At 40.9% G+C, this 24,612-nt stretch overlaps 2 protein-coding genes across 3 annotated transcripts in view; one reads left to right on the forward strand and one right to left on the reverse strand.

The window, feature by feature from the left end:
• Positions 1-10,233, forward strand: part of FAM171B (family with sequence similarity 171 member B) — a 31,930-nt gene extending 21,697 nt beyond the window's left edge. The window contains exons 5-8 of the mRNA XM_035133458.3: positions 2,547-2,717; positions 3,413-3,529; positions 4,838-4,961; positions 5,447-10,233. Coding sequence (XP_034989349.3) covers positions 2,547-2,717; positions 3,413-3,529; positions 4,838-4,961; positions 5,447-6,773 — 1,739 coding nt within the window. The 3' untranslated portion in view covers positions 6,774-10,233. The remainder of the gene's footprint in view (positions 1-2,546; positions 2,718-3,412; positions 3,530-4,837; positions 4,962-5,446) is intronic.
• A 294-nt stretch (positions 10,234-10,527) lies between these two features.
• Positions 10,528-23,841, reverse strand: ZSWIM2 (zinc finger SWIM-type containing 2). 2 transcript variants are annotated; one of them, XM_060280395.2, is made up of 9 exons: positions 23,739-23,841; positions 22,016-22,092; positions 20,688-20,728; positions 20,110-20,323; positions 18,743-18,994; positions 15,452-15,536; positions 14,472-14,581; positions 13,913-14,060; positions 10,528-12,114 (listed from the first exon to the last, which is right to left on the reverse strand). In XM_060280395.2, exons 1-9 carry the CDS (start codon positions 23,814-23,816, stop codon positions 11,623-11,625), a joined length of 1,497 nt encoding a protein of 498 aa, XP_060136378.2. In that variant the 5' UTR covers positions 23,817-23,841; the 3' UTR covers positions 10,528-11,622. The 2 variants fall into 2 exon arrangements, with proteins under 2 accessions (XP_060136378.2, XP_034989360.2); XM_035133469.3 differs by having other exon boundaries at positions 23,673-23,841.
• Between the last annotated feature and the right edge of the window lie 771 nt (positions 23,842-24,612).

Genomic DNA, 24,612 nt, shown 5'->3' on the forward strand with positions numbered 1-24,612 from the left:
GGTTAAGGTTGGGAACAGTAAGTGCTCATCGGCCCAACTGTTTACGCTGATCTTATATGGGCCTTTGAGAATGCTGAGAGGCCTCTTTCATATTTGTTCTTATACAAAAAGAAAAGGGGACCTGGCGGAACAACTCCGTCTTGCGGAAAGATGTCAAATCCCGCAGGGCCCTGATCTCTTGTGGCAGAGCGTTCCACCAGGCCAAGGCCGAAAAGGCCCTGGCCCTGGTCAAGCCAGCCTAATCTCTCTGAGGCCTGGGGTCTCCAAGGTGTTATTATTTGTAGACCGTTAAGGTCCTCCGTGGGGCGTACCAGGAGAGGCGGTCCCGTAGGTACGAGGGTCCTAGTTTTGTTCCTTGTACACTGGAGCCCTCTCACCAAAATTTCAGTGTATTCTCCCTTGTTTTATTTTGAATTAAGTCTCTCTGCCACAGTGTATTCAACCCAGTGCTAAGAGTAAGGTTCCGACAGCCCAACCTCTTTCCTTGCACGACAGAACCTTCAAGGCATCCCCTAAATCTGTTCTGGGTGTTGCTTCCAACCCTTCAGAGCCAGATATAGAGATGCCTCTGGGGGCATGCAGGGGGGGAGGAGTTGGAATTCCCCTTACACTGGTGCGGATCCTTCTCAAAAAATATGATTTCATTATTGAGCTGTATAAGCAGCTTTCATTCCCCCCCCCCGATCCTCCTGAAATCTCTCTGATGTGTTTCTTTTTAAATTATTTATGTGGTCCTGCAAAAACAAAACAAAAAACACCCAGTTTTTATCCTAGGGGCAGGTGGAAGTTAATTGATACATGATATTTGACAGTTTTCTTGTGACCCACATCTTGCACATTTTGAGAAGGATTCAGATACTTAATTCTGTTCTTTCCCTGTGCAAGATGTGCCAAGATGAGTCATTTGTGTACAGGTCTGTTAGCTTGTAGAAATGGAGAGTGACAAATGTGACAAGGTGTAATATTACATCATGCATATGGAAAGTTTTCACAACATTTTGACTGGGCATAGAAATTAGAATTCTTACGGTTAAATGCAGAAGTCTTGGATATATAGTAAGCTAATGAATATTTTAGTTGATACAGTTAATATTTTAAGATGTCTAAGTATTTAGATGCTGCAGGGGAACATGCATATTAATTAATTGCTGTTTTTCTTTTTCTTTCTTTTACATAATAGTGTTCTGATTCAGTTTTCCCCTGCATGTTTATAAGTAGATCCCATGTTTATAAACTGAATGTCAGAAAGCTGACTTAGATTAGAAAAAGGGTTGGTTAATGCTCAGCCTCTCAGATTAGTGTGTGTTTGTTCTGAGCTAACCGAGTTACATCGATTCATCCATTCCACGGTTGCTGTTGTTTGCCAAAGTGGAAAAGCACTTTAATATCCACACATCTTCGAAATTCATTTTGAACTGATCTATTGTAGGCCCCTGAGTATCATGCTGAGTTTTGTTTGCCCTGCTACTGATTGTACACTTACCCTACTCTATGTGCTAAAATACAAAAATCATAGTACAGATAACCTACTGCATTTTGTAAAGGGATGGTGACAATTCTGTCACCTGCAATATAGATTTTTTTGTTTGCAATCCTGAAGCACAGTTGCCCACCAAAGTAGATGAGGTGTAGGAAACATTTGGCTCTCCAGATGTTGCAGAACATCAACTTCCATCATGCCTAGCCATTTGCTATATTTACTGGACTGATGGGAGTTGTAGTTCAGCAACGTGAGCTAGATCAGGCTCCCTCAACCTCAGCCCTCCAGGTGTTTTTGAGACTACAGTTCCCATCATCCCTGACCACTGGTCCTGCTAGCTAGGGATCATGGGAGTTGTAGGCCAAAAACATCTGGCGGGTTGAGGTTGAGGAAGCCTGAGCTAGATGAACCAATAATCTGGCAGTTTCTTAATAAGTGCTGCTCCATACCATTTAAGTGCTGTCATACTGTTAAATAATTAAGATTAAATACAAAAGCTTATTTTGATGCCTTTTATCACCATCTAGTGGTTTATTTCTGTACTGCCTCCACTACTAATGGCTATTGAAATTGAGCGTGTGTAGAGACATATTTTCCTACTTTTTTAAAATTACTGTGGTTGTGATGGGTCTAGGTCCATTCTGTATCAGTAGCCAGATAAACAAAAAGTATAATGGAGAAAGAGGGAAATGTTTGCTTCCGCAAACTAGTCTGGCTGCTGGGTGGAATACTGATTTGCTCCTTTTAAAAAGATGTTGAGCTTTTGGAGATGCTAGCTAGAATGTTCACTGAAATATTCTTCCCAATAAATTATTGTGAAATGGTATTTTTTAGAGGACCAATATATGTTAATTTGGAAATGCATTAATAGCCATCTTTCTCCATTTTTATAATAAAAAGCAGATAATTTAAACAGCTGTACTTATATGTAGAATAACCCTTTGGTTTGCATATAGGAAATTCAAAAAATGTTATGACTACATACCTTTTGTGGTTCCAGATGACTAATTTGGAACACACACCCAGACTGAAAATGAAATAAGATCATCTCCTTGTTTATGTTTAGGTTTCAAAAGTATTGAATTAACTCCCCTTGCTGCAATATGTGTAAACTTGTTTTCGGCTGGGAAAGAACTGAACGTAGATGGTCCCATTCAGATAACATTGCCTCTCCTGCCTACTAGTGCTGTCAAAGCAGGAGATCCTATCCCAGCATGGACCTTCGACATGAAAACTGGTGAGTGTGTTCTCTGTTCTGCATTAGCACAGGGCTGAAGCTGTGTAGCTTTAAGATTTTCACTTAGTCCAAGTCAAAGAGTTGGTCAAGTCCATGGTCATTGGGCCTTGCCAGAAGCTAACAAGTAGGCTGCCATCACACACCCTTGAACCTCAGGTGGGTGCCCTTTCCAGGGATACAAATCCTTAAAAGCAGGAAGCAGAGTTAACAGTTAGCTTACCTACCCCACCTGGAGACTAAAGTAGCTTGACTTTCTCCGTCAGGTCCCACTCATAAATAGCAGGAACCTAATGACTTGGCACATGAGAGCTTGGATTAACCATGACAGTTTTTTGTGTTGTTGTTGTTTTTTAATTTTGTCTTTTAAGAGTACATGAAAAATGCAAATTGGCATAACTTATAGCACATGCTGTTTCCCCACTCTGACATCTTGTTCGTTTACATGGAGATCTTTGATGTGCACTTGGAACTTTTGAACAGAAAAGGTCTTAGCTGTTTGTTTTAGTGTTTGAAGACAGCTCCACATGAATGATAGGAGCTGGAGTCCGGCAATACAAGAGGGCCACAGATTCCCCATTCATGCAGCTGGAAACATCACGGGCACATCTGACCTTTAGAGTTTTGGACAGGGCTTATTGTGCTTTGGTTTAAAGGCACCTTGCCCTTCTAAAAGAAAGCATATTTTTTTCTCCCAGGTGCCTGGGTGAATCGTGGGTTGGGCATGGTGAAGGATGCACAGAATCATCTTGTATGGACATACACTGCTCCAAGTCTTGGTTACTGGATAGCAGCTCCACTGCCTGGAACTAGAGGTATCCCATGGAAATGTGAAATCATTGAATGGAACTTAGCTGTTGTAGTTTGCAGGAGAATAATTATGTGCAAGTTGGCGGTCAGAATAATAATAATAATAATAATAATAATAATAATAATAATAATAATAATAATTTATTATTTATACCCCGCCCATCTGGCTGGGTTTCCCCTGCCACTCTGGGCGGCTTCCAACAGAAAAGTAAAATACAATAATCTATTGAACATTAAAAACCTCCCTAAACAGGGCTGCCTTCAGATGTCTTCTAAAAATCTGGTAGCTGTTTTGCTCTTTGACATCTGATGGGAGGGCGTTCCACAGGGCGGGCGCCACTACCGAGAAGGCCCTCTGCCTGGTTCCCTGTAACTTGGCTTCTCGCAATGAGGGAACCGCCAGAAGGCCTTCAGTGCTGGACCTCAGTGTCCGGGCAGACCGATGGGGGCGGAGATGCTCCTTCAGGGAACATGGGATAGGGAAGAATGCCCTCCTCCCAACTTTAATAGGAATCATAGGCTTAGTTCCCTGGTCAAGTGGAAATATAAGTACGATTCACAGGTTACTTGAATGTAAGGCATTTTTACATTCAAGTACTTTTTAGCCCTGCCCTCAAACCTTGCACCTTTGTCATCCAATAACTGTGTGGTTGCACGAGAAGAAAGGCCAGCAGGCAAGCTCCTCCCTGCAAATGAAGTGCCTTAACCACACTGCATCCCCTACTTGGGAGCATGAGCTTGCCCACTGAGGTTTTCTTCTCACACAACCACATGTAACGTGATTACTGAAAGAAATAGATTTAGAGACAAGGCTAAAACAAGGCCTCATACTGAAGCCATACACACAAACAATATGCAAACAGGGCTATATTATTTAAGGCATCCCAGCCCAGCATTTCTGGTGTCTTGACTGAGGCAGGATTCCCATCAATATTGTCTGAATGTGTGTGTATATACAGTATGTATACATAGGCACTTCTTAATGGCAAAACATGGATCTAAACCAGGCACCCCCAAACTTCGGCCCTCCAGATGTTTTGGACTATAATTCCCATCCTCCCCGACCACTGGTCCTGTTAGCTAGGAATCATGGGAGTTGTAGGCCAAAACATCTGGAGGGCCGCAGTTTGGGGATGCCTGATCTAAACTGTGAGCCACCCCTGTGTTAATGAGGATTGGAAAAATCAGCAGCACACCCAGTGACACAATGTTAAGTAAAGAAAAGATGGGAAGACACCATATATTGTTGGATCCAGTTTTGCACAAGAAATCACCTTCTTTTTTCTCTCCCTTTTTAATGGTTATAAATTTAGACTCCATCCTTGCATCGGTCACTAAGGATATAACTGCATACCACACAGTGTTCCTTACAGCCATATTGGGAGGCACCATCATCATTATAATTGGGTTCTTTGCAGTTCTCCTTTGCTACTGCAGGTAAGTAACAAGATTATAGCGATGTGCAATTATGACACAACGTATTCATGTGTTTCATCCTTTTGTCTATTGGAGCCTTTGAATGATGGTTCAGTCTTGTTTTGAAAATATATTTGAGGTATGGCCTCTGCAGTCCTCTGTTCAGCCACTCTGAGAACAGCCTGCTGGACTAGATGGGACATTGGCCTGATCCAGCTATTTTTATGTTGTTATGTCCATGCAGTCACATGTGTAGAAGATTCTTCTGTACTACTCTTCCCTGTTTTCTAAGCAACAGTTATAAATAGAAAAAAGGTATGCAGATAACCTATAAGGGTGTGTAATTCTTATGTCATTTGACACAAAATGGATGTGTTACATATCTAGGCTGCTCTCCTGAACAGGTAGCTTAAATCCCATTGATGTCAGCCTAACTGCAGTCAGGATTTCAGCTGGTGGGCAAGGTAGAGCTTTAACATTATTGGTTCCCCAATTTTTTTCCTTAGGGATACATGTGGTCAGTCAAAAAAGAGGAGGAGAAATATGACAAAACGGGATATCTCCAAAAAGGACCAGACAACATCAACAACTCACATAAATCACCTTGGCATTTCCAAGGGCTCACTGAAGCCAGATGACAAGTCTCAGTTGTTTTCAGCCACATTATCCTCTTATAGTCCCCAGAGAGGGGCTTCAGCTGAAGGGGAGGAGAGGAAAGGCCGCGACAGTTTCAAAATCTACACAGAAGGTATTACATACCAGTTCTCCAGCAAAAATTCTCACTGTAGCTCACCCCAGTCCTTGGAACCTAGCATAGGAGTGAGGCATTTACAGCCAGCAAAACATATTGGTGGCAGCATTTCTCCTGCTAGAGACTTGCAAGAACGGAACCACTACCTCTCGATGAATGAGGAAATATATGGTCTCACTCCCCTCCCAGACCAATTGGTGCATCTTTATAGCCAACCTGTTGCCATCCTTCAAACATCTGACCTGTTCCATTCTCCAGAGCAGCTGCATACTGCCAAGTCTGCCACTTTGCCAAGGAAGGGGCAATTAGTCTATAGCCCAATGATGGAGCCAATGAGTCGGGAAAGTTATACCCAGACATTACCCAAGATGCCCATGCACTCTCACCTCCAGGTGCCAACCTCCAGAGATGAATCAGCTGCGTTAGATAGCCAACAAGGCTTATCTCCTCAAGCTGCAAATTGGGGGCACTACACCAATAGCTTGCTGGAATCCGTTTCTGTTCCAGGGACGCTAAACGAAGCTGTGGTCATGACACCATTTTCATCCGAACTTCAAGGCATTTCAGAGCAAACCTTGCTGGAGCTTTCAAAAGGAAAACAATCTCCACATCCACGGGCATGGTTTGTTTCATTGGATGGCAAGCCAATAGCTCAGGTGAGGCATTCATTCATAGACCTCAAGAAGGGCAGGAAGACAGAGAGTAACGATACTAGCTTGGACTCTGGGGTGGACATGAATGAGCATAATCCCAGTCGGAAACTGGAGAGGGAGAAAACCTTCATCAAAAGCATGCAACATTCTAAGGTCCTTTACCTGGAAGACTTGGATCTCAGTAGTAGTGAAAGTGGAACCACAGTTTGTACCCCTGAAGATCAGACTGTGAAGCCCATGCCAGATGGGGGGACTGATCCAGTCATAGAGCAGCACACACAAGAGGTGCCTAAGAAGAAAGAAACGGAAGACCATGAGGCTAGCCCTCCTCCAGCTAAGAAACGGGGAAGGCCACCTCTAACTAAAAGAGACAGCAAGTCCAACATCTGGAAGAAGAGAGAAGAGAGGCCACTTATTCCAATAAATTAAAATTACAGTTATGTCTGCATTTTGCTGTCTGGTGTCACCTTGGCTTTTTGCGTCTTATTTGTAAACGTAAATGTTCAGTTTATAAGAGACAACCAGAATCCGGTAACATTCCATTTCTCAATTCGTAGAGGTTACACCTTCCTAAAAGTGCAAACCAGCTCTTCTTGCTTTTCAGCAATTACTTGAAGAAAGCTTCTGGTTTTAAAATGTGCTGAGATACTTCTGTTGGGGAGCGCACACATGCTGCAGAAGAAGCCTGAATGCAACCTTCATTGTGTGCTCTGAAATTGGACATTTGACAAGGAAGAAGCACTGCTGGGTTGCATCATCATGGGGAAGAGGCACACAGTGAGTGAACAACAAGATTTTATTTTTAACAATCAGTGTCTGATACGGATATTTTACCATACAATGTTTGATGTAGATGTCCTGCAAGGCAGCGAGATAAAAGCTGCCATTTTTCATCTAAAATGCAACATCAGAGCCTTTTTTGATACCTTGTATAACATTCCACCGCATTGTTCTCTGTATATACTTGGGGCAAAAATAATAATTCAGGGACTTGTTATTGATATGGTATTTCAAGTATGCGGACTTCTGCTTTTCATGTGCTGCTCCAGTATGTATTGAGCCAAATTGTGCTCCATTTTTAGAACAACTAGGTTTGTACATTAGGGCAGAATGTGCCCCTCAGTGTCCAAGATACATATTATTTTGAACTTTGCCAAAATGATGGCTTTGTAGAAGACATTTCTTCCAGAAACAACCCTGTGCTACTGAATAGCCTTAAAAGAGATATGAGACAGAGTAGTACTTAAGCAATTTGATGATGTGCCTCCTTTTTTTTTGCTGTGGTCCCAGTCTTGCAAGTCCATTGTGCAAAAGAGCCATTTGAAATTTCTTGAATAAACTTATCCATATATTTAGCCAATGTCTTTCTTGCATGGGAAAATTGGCCTTGTAGGGCCAGTCCATAACTGTCTTTGTATTAAGCAAATTCTCCAGTCTGATAGCAAACCTGTCAAAATGACAAAGTGAAGGCAAAAGGACCATATGGTGCAGCGAGTTCTTAAAATTGTGTAATACTCCTTTCTAAAGTCCTGGAGGGCCAGGGCCAACCAGCATAGACAGTAATGAGTTCAATGGCCCAATGATCTGTCTCTGTAAGGCAGCCTCCTATGATTGAGAGTTCTCTTATTCCAGAAAACAGATCGGAAGAGAACCTGTATTGAACCTGTTTGGTTCTGCTCTGTTTCTGTGAAAAATAACAAACACTGCAGCCCTAAACACATTTATCTAGTAAATCCAGTTAATTTCTGCGGAACTTACTTCCAAGTACAAATGTCCAGCTTCAAGGCCTAAAGCTGTTAAGATTCATCTGAGATCAGCAGTGAAAGCAAGCATTCTCCCTGTATAGTGAGGCTGGCTTCCTTCCACTTATGCAGTGCAAACAATATGCCAGTGTACGTACGTAGAAGCTGGTATGACTTTTATTCTCCCATATTTCAGATGGGCTGTGTTTCTTAAAGCATAGCATGAAAGTTCCTTCTCTTGGTTTATTTTAAAATCAATGTGTTTTATTATTTTTTAAAATAGTTCTGGGAAGCCAGAGTGGGTGATACCACAGGAACAAACTGATCAGCATTCTCCTGAGCTCACTCCTAGCTCACCATTCACAGTATATTTGTCTGTATGCACCCTAAGTGTATCCTAACCTAATTTGTGTACTAGGAACACATTTCAGCACTATCTGTTGGTGTTTCTGAATATGAAGAAGGTAAGCTGTGGATCTGGCCTATAGGACAACAGCCATCCTTGGAGTAGAATTTATTGTAGAGTTGAGGGGGGGGAGTTACCAAAAGAAATTATTGCATGAAATGTAACTAAGAAAATATATACAGGAAAGAAGTACATAGAAATATTCTCTGTACATAGAAAAATGCATGTCAGGAAGGATAGGCTGAACATTTTCAGATTTCTTAAGTTTTCTACGCACATGGAGTACCCAAACATGTGACCACCACACAACATGCACTCTGTTGGCACCGTTCAGAAAAAGCTACCACTTATATATCAATTAACTCTGTCACTGATTTTGGAGTATGCACAAAAAAAAAAACAAGAGCAAGATGTCAACCTTATCCTAAGCACATTTTCTTAGAAAAATTATTCTAAGTAACTTAAATGGAATTTATATCCAAGTAATGTTAGGATTACAGCCTTATAAAATATTAATGTTTTCCCTCAAATTCTATGACATTTACACTTGTTGGGTTTAGTTGTACTGAACTTTCTAAACATTTGGAATATTAAAATATTTTAAAACTTATTTTAACTTTTACTTTTTTATATTTTGAAAAACATTAAAAGCATTATTGCTGGTAAGCATCGGAAGCCATCCCACCCCTTTCAAATAAAGCCTTTCATTATTAAGATTTCTGAAGCAATTCTGATAATTCTTAGCATTTTTGAAATTTTATATCAATTCATTTTACCAACTGAAATTTAAAGTAACTTTACAGATAATAAAAGACTTGTCAAATATTTGTACATTTTCCACTTGCTGATACATTTCTTCTACTTTAAAGCACAAGTTTATTGTACTTCAACAAATGCAGTGTCTTTGTAAAAAAAACAAGTATTTTTACATATAAGCTGTTCCGTTGGGAAGTTTATCTGTTCTTCGTATGCCAAGATTGCTGTCCTACACATGGTTCCTCAGTAGTAAGTCCTATTTAGTTCAAGAAAACTTACACTTGGGTAAGTGTAATAAGATAGTTGCCTAAGAGCACAAAATGAATCAGGAACCCAGTTCTGTGAGCTACAATTATTGGGAACAGTCTGAAACCAGACATGAGAGTTGTGTGGCTGCCACTGAAAGGAGTCCTTGATACAGGAGTACTGATCTCAGAAATCTTTCTCCTGCTTACTGTAGCTCCAGCTGTCCTTGCTTTTTCTGCCTCACGAATAAGAGCAAGTACCCCTTTTTCAGCTGATGCTCTTCAAAAGTAACTGCCTCGTATTGTTTCCTCCGATCTCAGCAACTGCATGAACTACAATTTAGTGGATGTAACGTGGAAGGAAAGGAGGACTCAACATGCAGAGCTGTTTTCAGTATTGAGCCACACAGCATCTCAGAAGACTAGTTCCAAGTGTTCCCAAGACAATACTGGCCATCACTTATAAGCTGTAAATACTGAGAACAAGCAGTCACTGCCACTTGTTAATTCTTTGAGACACAGTTAGAATTCTATTTCATTCTCATTTCAATTTCATGACCTCCTGTAGCTCAATCTTTTTTTTTTTTTTTAAGTTTCTTCATTTTTCTATTCTGTCAGGGGTGGCATATCATGTGTGTGTAACTGCTATGGTACTAATGATCTATTGCTACAGTGTATCTTAAAATTTATAAGATGTTAAAAGAGTTCATGCAATATAATAAAAATATTTTAAAAACTTGTGAAGATAGCCTTTGTGATTCTTGGTCCTTTTAAAAACAATTCCTGGACTCGCATGATAATGCATCATTGTTATTTCACTAGCAATGCACTCTTCTCACAAAAAAGCTAATTTCTCATGTAAAGCTACCCCCCCCCCCATGCTTATAAAGAAGTCAGTGGCGCTTGCTCTGAAGTAGCCGTACACAGAACTGGAACCTTATGGTATTCCCCCCCCCCCCATGAAAACCAAAAGATGCATTGAGACATGTTAGTTAATATTTTTTCCCCTTGATGTTACAAAATAAAGCTGGGTGTTCTTTCATTGTGGAAGATAATATTTTAATTCATTTTTCCACCTCTATGAACAAAGAAGATTCATGTTCTTATCAACTGATTTTATATCACTTTAGGGACTTCATGCATAGGTACAAATTTAAAGGATGCACATTAGGTTCTGTGTATACTTGCTTGAAATAAGCATTGCCCAATAAATGAGCTGTATTACCGTAATTAAAACAAATATAAATTAACAAAGCAGCAGATATGCTAAGCTTGGCTTCCATTCCTAGGAATGTTATCTAGCAGCTACTCACAACATTCCTAAAATTTTGCAAAACAATCTCATCTGAGACAAACCAAGGCAAGGGGATCAAAATTAAGGAATTCTTCATTAATACCTCTTCTCTTGCAATTTCAGGCTCCTTATGATATGCTCTGAACCTTTGCTTGAAACTTCCTGGTTCAACATGGTGTAGTTCTTAGTTCATTCATCCACTATACATATTTCTGAGTACTTACGTAAAACGAAGTGCTATAGAAGTAGTGGCTCCAATTCAACACAACACATATGTAAACTTTTTAAAAGTAAAAACCTGAGAGAGGGAAAAACCTCAACTCTGTTTTGCCCCCATGAGTAGCTGCTATATGGTGTTTCAAAACTTTTTAAAAATGGCACATACCTGCACTTCCAGCTGCTAAATCAGGAGGGAAAACATGCACAGCAGTCATTTGTGCACATGACTTCCTAATTTTTAATATGCAGGATCAAATGAAAATATTTTGTATTAGTCAAATTTTAAATGGCAAATTTATGTCTTACTGCTTTATACATTAACAGATTTTTTTTCTCATCATGTTTAACAGAAACAATATGGATGTATATGACTTGTGCAGGCATAATGTTGCCAGACATAATTTGCTATAAGATGAAGTACTGATTTAAGCCAAGTGGCTATTTTGCAGAGATTGCTCCTGATATGAGATAGGAGCAAAAAAGAATATAATAAATTCAAATAGTTCTTTCGAAATATATTAAACTTGCATCCTGAACCTATAAACATTTACTCAGAAGTAAGTCCTACTGAGTTCACTGGGGCTTACTCCCAAGTAAATGTGCACAGAATGGAAATTTAAAAGGCACTTCGAGTTATAGATAAACCTCTCAAGGCAGTGCCAATTCCTTCCTGTGTCAACACATCAGCACAAGGCTTTGGAATAAGAGACAAACCCTTAGCATATCTAGAAAACTTCAAATTTCTGATTGTCTGAGTACTGTGCTGGCTAGAAGCAGAGCTTCTTGTACAAGTATAGCTGAAGCCATTCCGTGTTAGACTCTGTTCACATTCTGAATTATTTTTCTTCTTACAACACACTTGAATATGACTTTGAGACTTCTCAAGAACATAGCCAGGTTTCACTTGCTTGACAAGCAATCCCGTCCCTGGTATAAAAAGCTCCTGCACATCCTGCTTTGTAAACTTATTCTTTGCTTGAGACATAATTGGGGTTACTTCGCCTTTGCTTCGTACATTCTCCCAGGTTAATGGATTATACACAATGTGTCCGTCAATAGGGCAGGCATTTTCTTTGTGCAACCAATGGTCAATGCATTTTCTATGGAACTATAAAAACAAACACATAATATATATCAGTACTTATCCACCAAAATACTATTTATTGACAAAAGGGTATTTAGCATCTACAAATTCTTTGCAAAGAGGTCAGATTCTCCTTCCAGTTTAGAGAAAATCGGAAGCAACTTAAAAGGTTTCATTAGAATAATACTGATCCAAACCTACTTATCTTGGGAGCATTAGGCCAAGCACACTAATATACTGTGAGAAATGCATTTGCTCAAATGGTATAAACTGTTGTAAATCAATAAAATAGCCATGGTGCTCTTAACTGAGACAAATTCCATGACTGAACCAATGCTCTCTGAAATCCATTGCTAACATCTCTTCGATTACAGGCTAGAGCTCTCCAGTTACAGTACTCTATTTTCCATTCTATCAATAAATCTATATAGCGTATTTATTATAAACATAGCTAGCACAATGACTTTTAACTGCATAATATAGCTTCCCCACCCTCTCCTATCCCCACATGCCCCCGTGTACCCTGCTAAATCTGCTACGGTGGTTTCTCCAATCCACTAGAGCAAATTCAGAGGGTGTACAGGTAGAGGACAGAGTAGGGAAGTTACACTGTGCAGCAAAGTCATTGCACTAGCAGAACTGTTTTGTTGAATGCTGCCCAGTGCAACTGTTTATTGAAGAGGGCCATATGAATTGGTATAAAATATAATACAAATAAAAGACTTGGTTAAAAATTGGACAGCAATAAGCTACACTAGTTTAAAAAATGGACATCTCAAGCTGACTTATACTGAGTCTGAAGACTGATTCATTTACTCAGCATTGCATACTCTGGCAGCAGCTCACCATAGCAGCCAAGTTTTCCCTTTTCTCACGAGGTAGCCTATTCAGCATAAGGGAATTTCCCTTAAAAAAAGGGAGAACTTGGCAGCTATGCACCTCACCAAAGCCTCAGGCACATATCTTTCCCAGCCTCAATACCTGAGATCCTTTAAGTGGAGATGCCAGTGAAGAACCCATAAACATATTTGCATGTCATGCATGTGCTGTAGTGCTGAGTTGTGCGTGAGAGAACTAGAACCATATGTGCTGGAACAAGTTTCAATCACTGCATCATATTTCTAATCTTAAAAAACACAACTAGTAGAACAATAATGTAGCCTGTTATAACACTCCAGTTAGCAAATTATATACCAATGGGGAAAGCTTGGTTCCTAAAAACAGGAGAAATGGCTATGGTATGACAGCTGCTGGTCTTTAGTTCTATTCGAGAAAACCTTTTTAGTCTGAGAGCCACAGCCCCTCATAAGCAACTTTCCAGGAACTGCTTGCAAGTGTGGGCAGGGCCAGCAGAAAAAGTGGGTGGAGCTAGTGATATGATTCTTCCCTTTGTACAGTAGGCCATACTCCAGCCACGCAAACATCAGACATATCTGCACATACACACATACCAACAAGCAGGAGACATCACAGTTCAAGGACAGGAGGTGGAACGCAGGAATAGTGAGGAATATTGACTAAGGAATGTGTCAAGGACTGGACAGGGGGGCTGAATTTGGCACCCAAACATGAAGTCTACACCAAGTCTTTTTCTTGTTTCACAACCTTAGTAAACACTTCTTGACTCACACCTAGAATTGTAGAGTTGGAAGGGACCCTGAGGGTCATCTAGTTCAACCTCCTGCAATGCAGGAATGTGTGTGTGAATTCCTGAATGTGTGCATGGTCTCTGCTTAAAAGCATTGTATCTGAAGTAACATTGGGTGGCATATGACAATCAGAGTTTGGGGGAGAAAGCTGGGCAGCTGTATCTTTTATTTACCTTGTGATTACACGGCAAGAATCTTGTCATTTGGCCAAGGCGAAAGATCTTCAAGCAGAGTCTACATTGCAAGCCTGGATCAAGTAAACTGCTGCATTTTCCAACCAGCACAGTAGGTAATGAGTTTATTATACCCTCTGGTATGCAGCTGTACCAAAAAACAACAACACCCGAACATTTATCTTTAGTTGCACTAAGTCTTAGAAATTAAGCGAAACAAAATCAATGTTGTAACTTGAAGAGTGTACATACACAAAACTGCATATAGCCAAGACTTGCCAGGATCACCCCTTTCCAGTCTAGCCAGGGCCCTAAAAAGCTGCCCAAGCTTTTCCACTTTGGCAGCTCATGTTCTTTACTGCAGGTGGGCACAGCCTTTTGCCTGCAGAGTAACTACCGCCACTGCTGCCACTCCTGCATCCTGCCAGTACTGGCTGAGCCCTCTCCCACCAGACAGACACCTTCTCAGCAGTAGCAGCTTGGATTGGCCATGGTCCTTGCCAGCTGCTTAAGTTTCATTTATTTTAATTTAAAATGATTCAAATGAGTTACATCTTACTTATCCCCGTGTTTTTCCTCTTTAGAATTCTCTGGATTAAAGTTCTGCAGATTTTCTGATGTTGATAGTTGTGTTACTGGTTCAACTGACCTCCATCTCTGATTCCTTTTCTAGAGAATGGGTAAAGAGCTAATGAAAGCTAAGCAGTAATTCATTACTTCAAAGTCACTGACAGCAGAAAAATGGCACACACCCCTTCAGTCTTAAGAACTACGGAAGCACAGGTTTTTTCAACAGATATCCTACAAGAAATTCCTTGAAATTAGATTGTGCATCACAGCAGCACATAGTCAAAGGTTTTATTCAAAGGAAAAATATAGTAGGCTTGGTGAACCTGTGACCCTCCAGATGTTGTTGAACTGTAACTCACACCCAGCATGGTCAATGATCAAAGATGATGGGAGCTGTAGTCCAACAATAGCTGCAGGGTTACAGATTCCCCCAGCAATATTGGTTAGGATAGAAAAGCAATTGAGAGTCAAATCACATGCAAGTAAATCCTGCTATGCTCAATGAGGTGAAGTGTATGGACACATTAGCGGCTTGAAATGCAGCAAGGTCCTTTGTTAGGGTATGTTCGGATTACTGCTTATTCTACATCCAGTTTTCTAATCAGACTGAAGCCTTTTTATCGACCCAGCTTCAAACAGCAGTATTTGCCAAGAAACTACATGCTCAGTATGGACTGTAGTGAGCATAGTGTGAATGTGGCTTCAAAAATTAGCAGTGCGAGCACACCGGGTGCAAAGTAAGCAGTATTGTAAACATATCCTTATTCCCTTAACCTTAGTAAATGTTTTAGGATTGCATCCTTACTCTTTATTTTGATCCTTGGGTCAAAATTTCTTGTGTCAAAAGACCTTCAGAAATGCTCATTTTTGTTCCACAGAGATTATTTATATACAATTACCGGTTCCCTGTAAAATGTTTGCTGATTCAATTCCTGAATTAAGAAAAATTTGAAAGGGGTTGTACTGTACCTCACGAAAAGCAAAGCTATGTGAAGGATGACAAAATCTTCTAAAACATCCATGGCATAGGTGATATTCACTACATTCGGTGCACCTTGGAACAATGAGGCAAACAAAATTTTCAGCAGTTTCCTTATTTCACAAATAAGCATATCTTAAAATAAAACTGATTAATGTTGAATTTATCAGCACTTTTGTACGGAACACTCTACTAAAACACAAGCTGTATGCTACATACAAGCCTGTATTACATTTACTTTTGTAGGTGAGAAAGTAAAATAATTTAAGCTAGCTGGAAGTATTTTGATGGTTCTGAATCTTATCTATAAAATGTGAGAGCACGTCTTTTTGAAAACTGAAGAACCCTTGCTTTCTATTTTAGTGTTCAAAACTAACCTTTCAAAGCACATTATGTCAGGCTTCATTTGATAAAAACTGCCTGTCCCTAAAGAGTTGAGCAGGTCAGGTGAAGAAATACTGGCCTATACTATACAGAGGTACCTCGCTAAATGAATTTAATTCGTTCCGACGGTCAATTCATCCTACGAAAAATTCGTCTTGTGAGGCACCATTTCCCATAGGAATGCATTAAAAGTTAATTAATGCACTCCTATGGGCTCCGGGGGACTGGCGGCAGTGGCGACGCTTGCTCACTTGGCTCGCGGAAGGCAGGCAGGCAGGCGGCAACAGCCTCAGTCCCTTGCTGGGCTGTTGCCGTCTGCCTGGCTGCCTTCCCTGAGCCAAGAGAGCAAGTGCCACTGCCGACAGCAGTCCCCGAGCTGAAGTGCAGTGGCCGCTTGGCTCGGGGAAGGGCACTTGCTCGGGGAAGGCAGGCAGGCGACGAAAAGCCAAAACGCGATGGTGCGAAAGTGAAAAGCTCCTTGCTGTCGGCGGCAGGGGAAGAGGAACGAAGGAAGAGAAAGGGCTGCTTTCTCTTCCTTCGTTCCTCTCCCCCTGCTGCTGAGCGTGCACAGATGCCAGAGTTCGGAGTCTCCGAAACCCGGGATCTGTCCTTGCTGTCGGTGGCAGGGGGAGAGGAACGAAGGAAGAGAAAGGGCTGCTTTCTCTTCCTTCGTTCCTCTCCCCCTGCTGCTGAGTGTGCACAGATCCCAGGGTTCGGAGTCTCCAAAACCCGGGATCCGTCCTTGCTGTCGGCGGCAGGGGGAGAGGAACGAAGGAAGAGAAAGGGCAGCTTTCTCTCCGTTCGTTCCTCTCCCCCCCGCCCGACAGAGCCGGCATCTGGTTCGGAAGCCCCATCAAATGCTGGCTCTGTCGGGTGAGGCGGCTTTGTGTTCCGCTGGTCTCTGCCGGCACCCTCACTGCTCGCGGCAACCGGCAGAGACCAGCGGAACACAAAGGGGAACCAGCTGCAGCGCGGGAAGAAGGCAAAGGAAGATCAGCTGACAGGCACTGACAGCTCATCTTCCTTTGCCTTCTTCCCACGCTACAGCTGGTTCCCCTTTCGCTAGAGGAATACCCTGTAGGTTTTGTGATCGGAGGTTTTTATGGCCACGCTTCGCAAGACGAAGTGGCAGCCATAGAAAACCTTGTCGTCTTGCGAGGCAACCTCCGATCACAAAACCCATTCATCTAGCGAAAAATTTGTCTAGCAGGGCATTCGTCTAGCGAGGCACCACTGTACCACAATGCCAGGAAATGTCAGAATTAAAACCTCTAAAAAGACTCCTATTTCAAAGCATAGCGCTGTCTAAGGTAGCACATTAGGCCACCTTAGCAACAGAGACATGTGGAAGAAAATGCAGCTTGTCCTTATTTACATATGCAGAGCAAATCAGGATATTATTCTCAATGGACACTAGGGGGGCAACAGTCTTTTTTTCTCATAGTATTTTAAATGCCATGTTTGCTACTCTTGATTTATTGGAGAAAACCTTTATTGAATTTGGCTATTACTGTATCTTTTTTTGTTTGAATACTTGTATATAAATGTTTTTAATTATGTATTCAAGCCAGTTTCCACTATATTAGAGACTGGAGGGAAAGCAGCTGCAATCAAACAGAAATCTCTCATGTAAGAATAGTTACCAATGCGAGGAAGGTTTTATTGTATTGAAATATAACCCAAGATACATACAAGTAACTATGAACTTTACTTCAATGATACAAACAGTTTTTTTTCCTCTGTTAACAGCACTAACCTATGCATGTTTACTGGAAAACAAGACTTACTTGCCATGTATGCACATAACACTAAACTGTGGCTTGTTTTAACCATGGTTTGTTGAATAAGCCATGATCAGTCTTACAGACAAGCAAAGAAACCATGGCTTGTTTTGCCATGGAAAATTTTCATGTCAAGTAGAAAAGGACATTATTATTTTGCTACTTTAATTAGGTAGAAAATCACGGTAGCCAGCTAAAATTTAAGTTGTTTTTTTTCACGGAGTCCTGCATAGCTGTTAGTAAAGTAGCAATGCATTCTTTAAATTTACATCTTCTGCAAAGCTAGGTGTACTTGCTTGAAATTCATAGCTAGATGCTAGGGCAGGGAAAGGAATCTGTTGCCAAGCAGAATGAGGAGAGGGTTATTCTGGAAAGGTGCCAGAAGTTGCTTAGCCTAGTGCGTGGGCCTTTTTTCCAGTCACTTTTGCTTCACGCTTCTTAGTGGGTAGGGCACCATTACAAAGAAGAATAAGCCCAGGATCCTGAGTTCAGATGTAACAATACACCATGGTCAAAACAAGCCAAGATTCAAAAGCAAAACATGGTTTCAAATCATGGTTTGTTGCCCCCCCCAACCAATGTGGGCTCAAATATTCAAACAAGCTACAATTAGGATAAACAAACCATGACTTAGAATTATGTATGAATGTGTCTGCTTTGTTCAATGGAATATATACCTTACTGTGTTTAGACTAGGTACTAACAAAATATATTTTCTGAAGGAAGGAAAAAGCGAGGGAGCCCAAGCCAGGGAACTTTACCATCAGCTCCCTGCTGGCCTGAGTGGCCTCTATCTTTTTACATTTTATATAATGTATTTATTTTAGTATTGTAACATTGTAAACTGCCTTGGATGCCTTGGCAAAAATGGTAGTATATAAATCCAACAAATAAATTTAGAAGAGCAGAAACACCTACTGACATAATTTAGTAGAAAATCAAAGGGTTAATAACCATAAAAATAACAGCTATATCCCTACAAAATATTAATCTCAAAGGGTGTGCCTGTTCATATAAATTTTCTTTCATTTCTGACTGAGGAAAAGTTACAAGTACCACAAGCTCACAAATGAGGGTGTAGGGCTGTACTAGAATACTGTACTAGAAAATGCTTACTTGTAACAATTGCCTTCAATGGGACATACCCTGCAATTATTGCAAGGGATTCCAAGATGTTTGTCAAGATGCTGCTTCTCTGCTACAGTGATGAGTCTTTTGCTGTTTCTGAATTCTTCCAATATAAGTTTCAACGGTGCAAAATCTTCCCTACACAGGGGACACTTCACCAAAGAATCTTTCTCTAACTCTATCTGATGATCAGCCCAGATCTTCATACATACTATGTGTATGTTGTTGCCACAACCAAACCTATAGAAAATTAACTATATTATTTATCCTTCTCAAGAAAACTCACATACAAAAAGTTCTATGAAACTATGAAAGCTGTTACAAATCTACAGTAGTCTAGATTCATAAGCATAACAAGGAATTGTCTCACAGCTTAATAGTACATACCCTGCTGTCTCTGACAAAATTGTGTAACATGTTCTAACATAATTATCTGTGATCATCATAAAAGGTTTAAAGTGGTTTTTTTAAACCCAGTTTATCTTACATGGAAGGGAAGAAATGACATAGGGCTATCACAAAGATTGAGAGGAATCTGGTTCATTTATTGACAGCTGGGTTTACAATATTAAAAATGCTCTTAGTGTAGCTAAATTTTTAAAAAAGCTAAATGTTTGAAATCCAGGTACAAAGACGGAAATTTACAAATAGATTGCTGATTTAAAAAATGAGTCACTTCTGCTGTTTGTTTTAATGTTAAATAATTATGTCTGCTTGCTGCTGAGGGTGATCTTGTTGGTTGTCACAACCCTTGTTTCCCTTCCTCTCCACTTGCCTAGCTGTGTTTTGAATCTGATATGTTTAACTAAACAGAGCTTCTTTAAAACCACAAACTCTGGTGTATATGAAACAATAAGCCAAGATTCTTGAAAGCAAAGCTAAATGCAAGTGATTTTTTCTCAAAGTCACATAACAGAAGGAGATGAGGAGAAAGGAGATGATGTGACCCCAAAGCTTTGCTTGGGCTCTTTCTAGCTTTTGCACCTATGCTAAACTATACATTAGCCTTACATGAAAACCAACCTTAACCATAAAATAATAATAATAATAATAATAATAATAGCTCAATAATAAAAATAGTACATAAAAAAGCTCAAGATATGACTCCAAAGTATTAAAGAAAACACTACCAAACAAATACTAACAACACAATTATTCTAGACTTTATAGCCTTCAGATAACGTAGTCCAATCAAAACATTTATGGAGATACTGTGTCATAATTATTTAGCCTTCTTAAACAGCAGCGGTGACCATAGCTGCCAAGTTATCCCTTTTTTACAGGGATTTTCCCTTATGCTGAATAGGCTTTCTCGCGAGAAAAGCGAAAACTTGGCAGCTATGGCGGTGACTCACCTGCAGTAAGTGACAGGAAGCATTCTCTTCAGCAGTTTGTCCTGGCAAATAGGGCACACATCCTCATCATCAATTTGCTTTTGTTTAATGTACCCATCATCAGCTGTTTGCTGCTCCTTGGTAGAATTAGCAGATACCTTTGGATGGGGAGCAACTTGTAGACCCTGAAGCACTTGGTTAATTTCTCTTTCCACAAGACCCAACTGTAGAGCCCCTGTAGAAAAGTTCAACAATGAAAATGTCTGATAAAATATAATTCTGGTTGTTTTCCAAGTGAATCAGATGTTGTCAATGAAGTAGTAACTCACCCCATACCCTTTTATATAAAACAAATGGTCTCTCACTAGAAATCAGATTCCCACACACTAAGAACATGAAAAAATCGGTGTGGGGTTGAATGACGGAATGAAGTTATTTTGGAAATATTGCTTGTGATGCGTATGGTGAGTCAATCAGAAGATCAGACTCTATGCTATAATTTCTGCCATAAACTGACCATCAATAAGTGAACTAAGGAAAAATGAAAAATTAGCATTTTATGTACAATGGTGGAATAAAAATATGAGGTTAGTACTTACATTCATGGTCTCTGGGAAGTTTGAATTTTTTCAACAATAACCTAAAAATAAAAAAGCAAAAAAAGAACACAGCTATCCAGTAACCTGACACTGTAACAAAAGCTGCCTAATCAAATTTTAATTTAGAAATGTAATAATCCTTAAGATGCAGCCCATCTTTACCAAATTTGACTATGACAGTAGCCTGGCTTTTACATCGCAGTAAGGCAGGAGTGCCAGCTTGGTCCCACAATTGTGGGTGCCCGGGGCTGTGGGTGCTATGCAGTGTGCATGGCTCTGGCAGGAGTTCTTTACTCCTGCAGTGCATGAGAGTGTCATCTGAACCTGGGCTCACGGTTAGCAGTCCCCAGTAAGCCATAATTTGGCTTACCATGATGTGAAAACCAGGCCTCTGTACAATTATGGTTTGCTATCATTTACTCTTCTTTTTCTACCTCTTAATAATTCTCAAATATTAATATGTTTACTTAATAATTACATCAACATAGGCAAAGACATGGAACTTTTGGCTATCCAGATATTGTTCTATTCACTCCCATCATCCCTGACCATTGACCATACTGGCTGGGACTGATGGGAGCTGGAATCTGGAGGGACAAAGCTTCCCCATTCCTGGTATAGAGCTTTCACATATTTAAGTACTTCACATTGTCTTATAATCCTCACAGAAATACATAATATCTTTTGTATACCATTTAATACTTCAAAAATATAAGACAATGGAGTGTTATCCATGTATTGCAGATGCAGGGATGGTGGAGGTGAGGCTGAATGTGTCTTGCCTAAGGTTTTCATGAGTTTATGATAGAGAAAAAATTCAAACTTGACTTAGCTACTATATCTTATAGTCACTGCAGCATTGGTCTTTGACTGATGGATTGCAACCCATGGTGGGTCACAACCTGACCTAACAGCAACACTGCCATATATATGTATGTTTGGGGCTCCCCAAAGCATTTCCTGGCTAAATGTCTGAACATTTTGATGACTTATACAACAGGTCTTTTACTCAACATTAATTCTCTGATTTCAATTCAATAAATCTATTTAGGTGTACTTGGAATAGTAGACATGATTTTTCACATTCCCTTTCCCTCTTCAACTTCTCATCCCTCTGCGTTACTTCCTCTTCATTAACATTTTGGTCCTTGCTACATTTCATAACCCCCTTTCCCTCCTTTTTTGAGGCCTTTCTGCTTTCACCCAGTCTCGTTCTGTCAGAATAGCTATCTGATTTCTTTAAAGCCAAATAATTATCCTTGTGCAATTGTGTAAACCAAATCTATCATAACATCATTTGTATAACTTTGTTTTACAAACCAATTTACCAGCAGATATGTTTACAAAGATCCTTTTCTTTCACAAATATTGAACAGCTGCACGAGTGAGGATTCCCCAGAAAAACCTTACAGCAAAGCAACAAAGAACACGTTTAGAAATTGTAATACAAAAATGATACAATGAAGATAAAGGCAAAGGTGGGAGGTGATGCTATAGCTGAGTATTTACTAAAATCTTGCTATTCTTCCTGTACTTTATTTACACATCTTTAAAAATAGTCCTTAGTTTACAAACTAACGGGTTGATGGCTGTCTGAATGTGAACCTTCAGGATACATAGTTTGTGCTGTCGACACCAATCACCTGGAGTAAGAAAATTGGAATTGGATTCTTTAGGCGATTAGAGCATTGGAATGAATGCTAAAATTATATGGGGGGTGCTTTAAAAAGCACAACTTAAAACATTTTTGATGCTGGACACATAGGTTTTACTGCTTTTGTACAAGTGAAGCATATCCAGAAATGTTTTCCGTATGTGGTTTCTCACATGCAGATTTCCATTTTTAGATTGGGGCTAGTTTATGCTGGTCTTTGCTCTGTCAGCACTGAAGAGGTAGCTGTGAAATCACGCTCATTTCTTGCTAGCATTACATCTTGTAATGCTGTAATCATGGGATTTATATTTGGTGCTTTGTAGCTAAGCTTTTATCTAATTATCGAAAAGCTTCAAAAAGCGGGGCTTGAGCTTACTCAAGTGCTAGGAAACCAGAATATGATTAATTGGGGAAATGCAAATGCTATTTTTATTTTGCGAGCTCTTTAAGTCACTCATATCAAGAAATCTGATTCAAGACTAGAGTTCACAATACAAGATTTGTGCCTTTGCCCTACTATGGGTATGGAGAGACTGATATTGTGCCTGAACAGTGTGTCTAGCTACTGAAGTGAAAAAAGGGCTTGCAGAGCAGAAATAGCCTTGAGACAGGATTATAACGCGTCCCCCTTTTCCTTAGGACGTCACTATTTTCATTAGAAAAATAATGGAGGTTACAGAGTTACGTGACCCCCGAGCCAAGGAAATAAGTAACTCTACAACCTTTAGAAGAAATCCAAAGGCAGCCCTGTATAGGGAAGTTTTTTTAATGTTATGTTTTTTGTCTATTTTGGAAGCAGCCCAGAGTGGCTGGGGCAACTCAGTCAGATGGGCGGGGTATAAATAATAAAATGACTACTATGGAATAACAGGGCATCCCTTATTTTCACTGGAAAATGTTGGAAGGTATGAGCTATGTTGTTTGGCATTATAGCTGCTGTGAGGGGCAGTTTATTTAATTTATATACCGCCCTATACCCCGGGGGAGCTCAGGGCGGTTGACAGAATAAAATGAAGATATAAAACCACAAACTACATAATAAAGAGAAAAACAACAACCTAATGCCACCCCCTCTAGAATTCCCATGATTCTAAGGGGGGGGGGGAATAAGTCGGGACTGTTAAAAGCAGTGCAAATGTGCTTTACAGACATGCTGTGGGTGGGAGAGATTATGGGATTGAGAAGGGAGCGGTGGCACAGACGACCTGGTCTAGCCAGAGATCTTCACAAGAGAAGCTTCGGCTCTCCCACTTCCCTCGCTGCTCCCGAGTAAGCCCTCAGGTGAGGGGAGGAAAGGGCTTCCCTCTTCCTCCGCCTCTCAGCCGCCCTACCCTGTGCTCCGCCGCCCGCTGCTCTTCCTCCTGCAGGACGAAAGCGGTGGGCCCCAGCTCCCTCACCAGGCGCATGGTCCCGCTCAGCGCCTGGTCCTGCCGCCGGCTCAGCTCCGGGGGGACCGAGAGACGCCTCCGCGACATAGGAGGCGTCGAGCCCAACCGCCTCTCATTTAAAAAAAAAAACCGTCAACGGCCGGCCGCCTCAGGCTGGTTACCATGGAGACGGGAAGGAGCAGCGCGCGCCTCGCGCCGTTAATGCGTCTGCTGGCGGGGCGGTGTGTGGAAGCCAGGTGTTCCTCCTCCTCCGCCTCCTCCCTTCGACCTCTCTTTGGGAGGCCGCGTTGCGCCCTCGAACCGAGGGAGGAAAAGGAGTCCTCGTTTGGGAGCAAGGAGGCACGCGGATGGTTCCCACGGAGGCGGATGGGAAGGAAAGCTATGGGGGCCCCGCCCTGTCCTCCCAAGGGATGCTGCTGTGCCAGGGCCGGCCCACCCACGAAGGTGGAGTCCGAAGGGGTAGCAGACCCCCGATGGTACCGTTTTATTCCTCCCTTATTCCCGATGTATATCTTCACTCACTCCCTTCTCCGTAAAGTATTTTATACAATACATAATAAAATACACACACACACACACGTATATATATAAAATATACAGTCGATTCGGATACCGGTATGTGTGGTTTTCCTTTAAGAAAGCACATCACAAATTTCCATCATGCTGCTGTCGAGAAGCTCAGGCAGTGCAAAGAGAAACGGCCTAGTTGCTCCTTTAGTTCAGTGCATGTATTGCATTCTAATCCTCGTGTTTAAGGAGTTTCAGCACTTCAGAAATATAAACGCAGCAAATAAAGCTAGGGGGGCTAAAGTGGAAATCAAAGGGTTTGCTAAAACTGTATTAGTCTTTTTACGCCCAACAAAGCTAAAAACGGAGGACCCCA

This window comes from Zootoca vivipara, chromosome 1 (assembly GCF_965207765.1).
Source record: "Zootoca vivipara chromosome 1, rZooViv2.hap1.1, whole genome shotgun sequence".
In the NCBI taxonomy this organism is placed as follows: domain Eukaryota; kingdom Metazoa; phylum Chordata; class Lepidosauria; order Squamata; family Lacertidae; genus Zootoca; species Zootoca vivipara.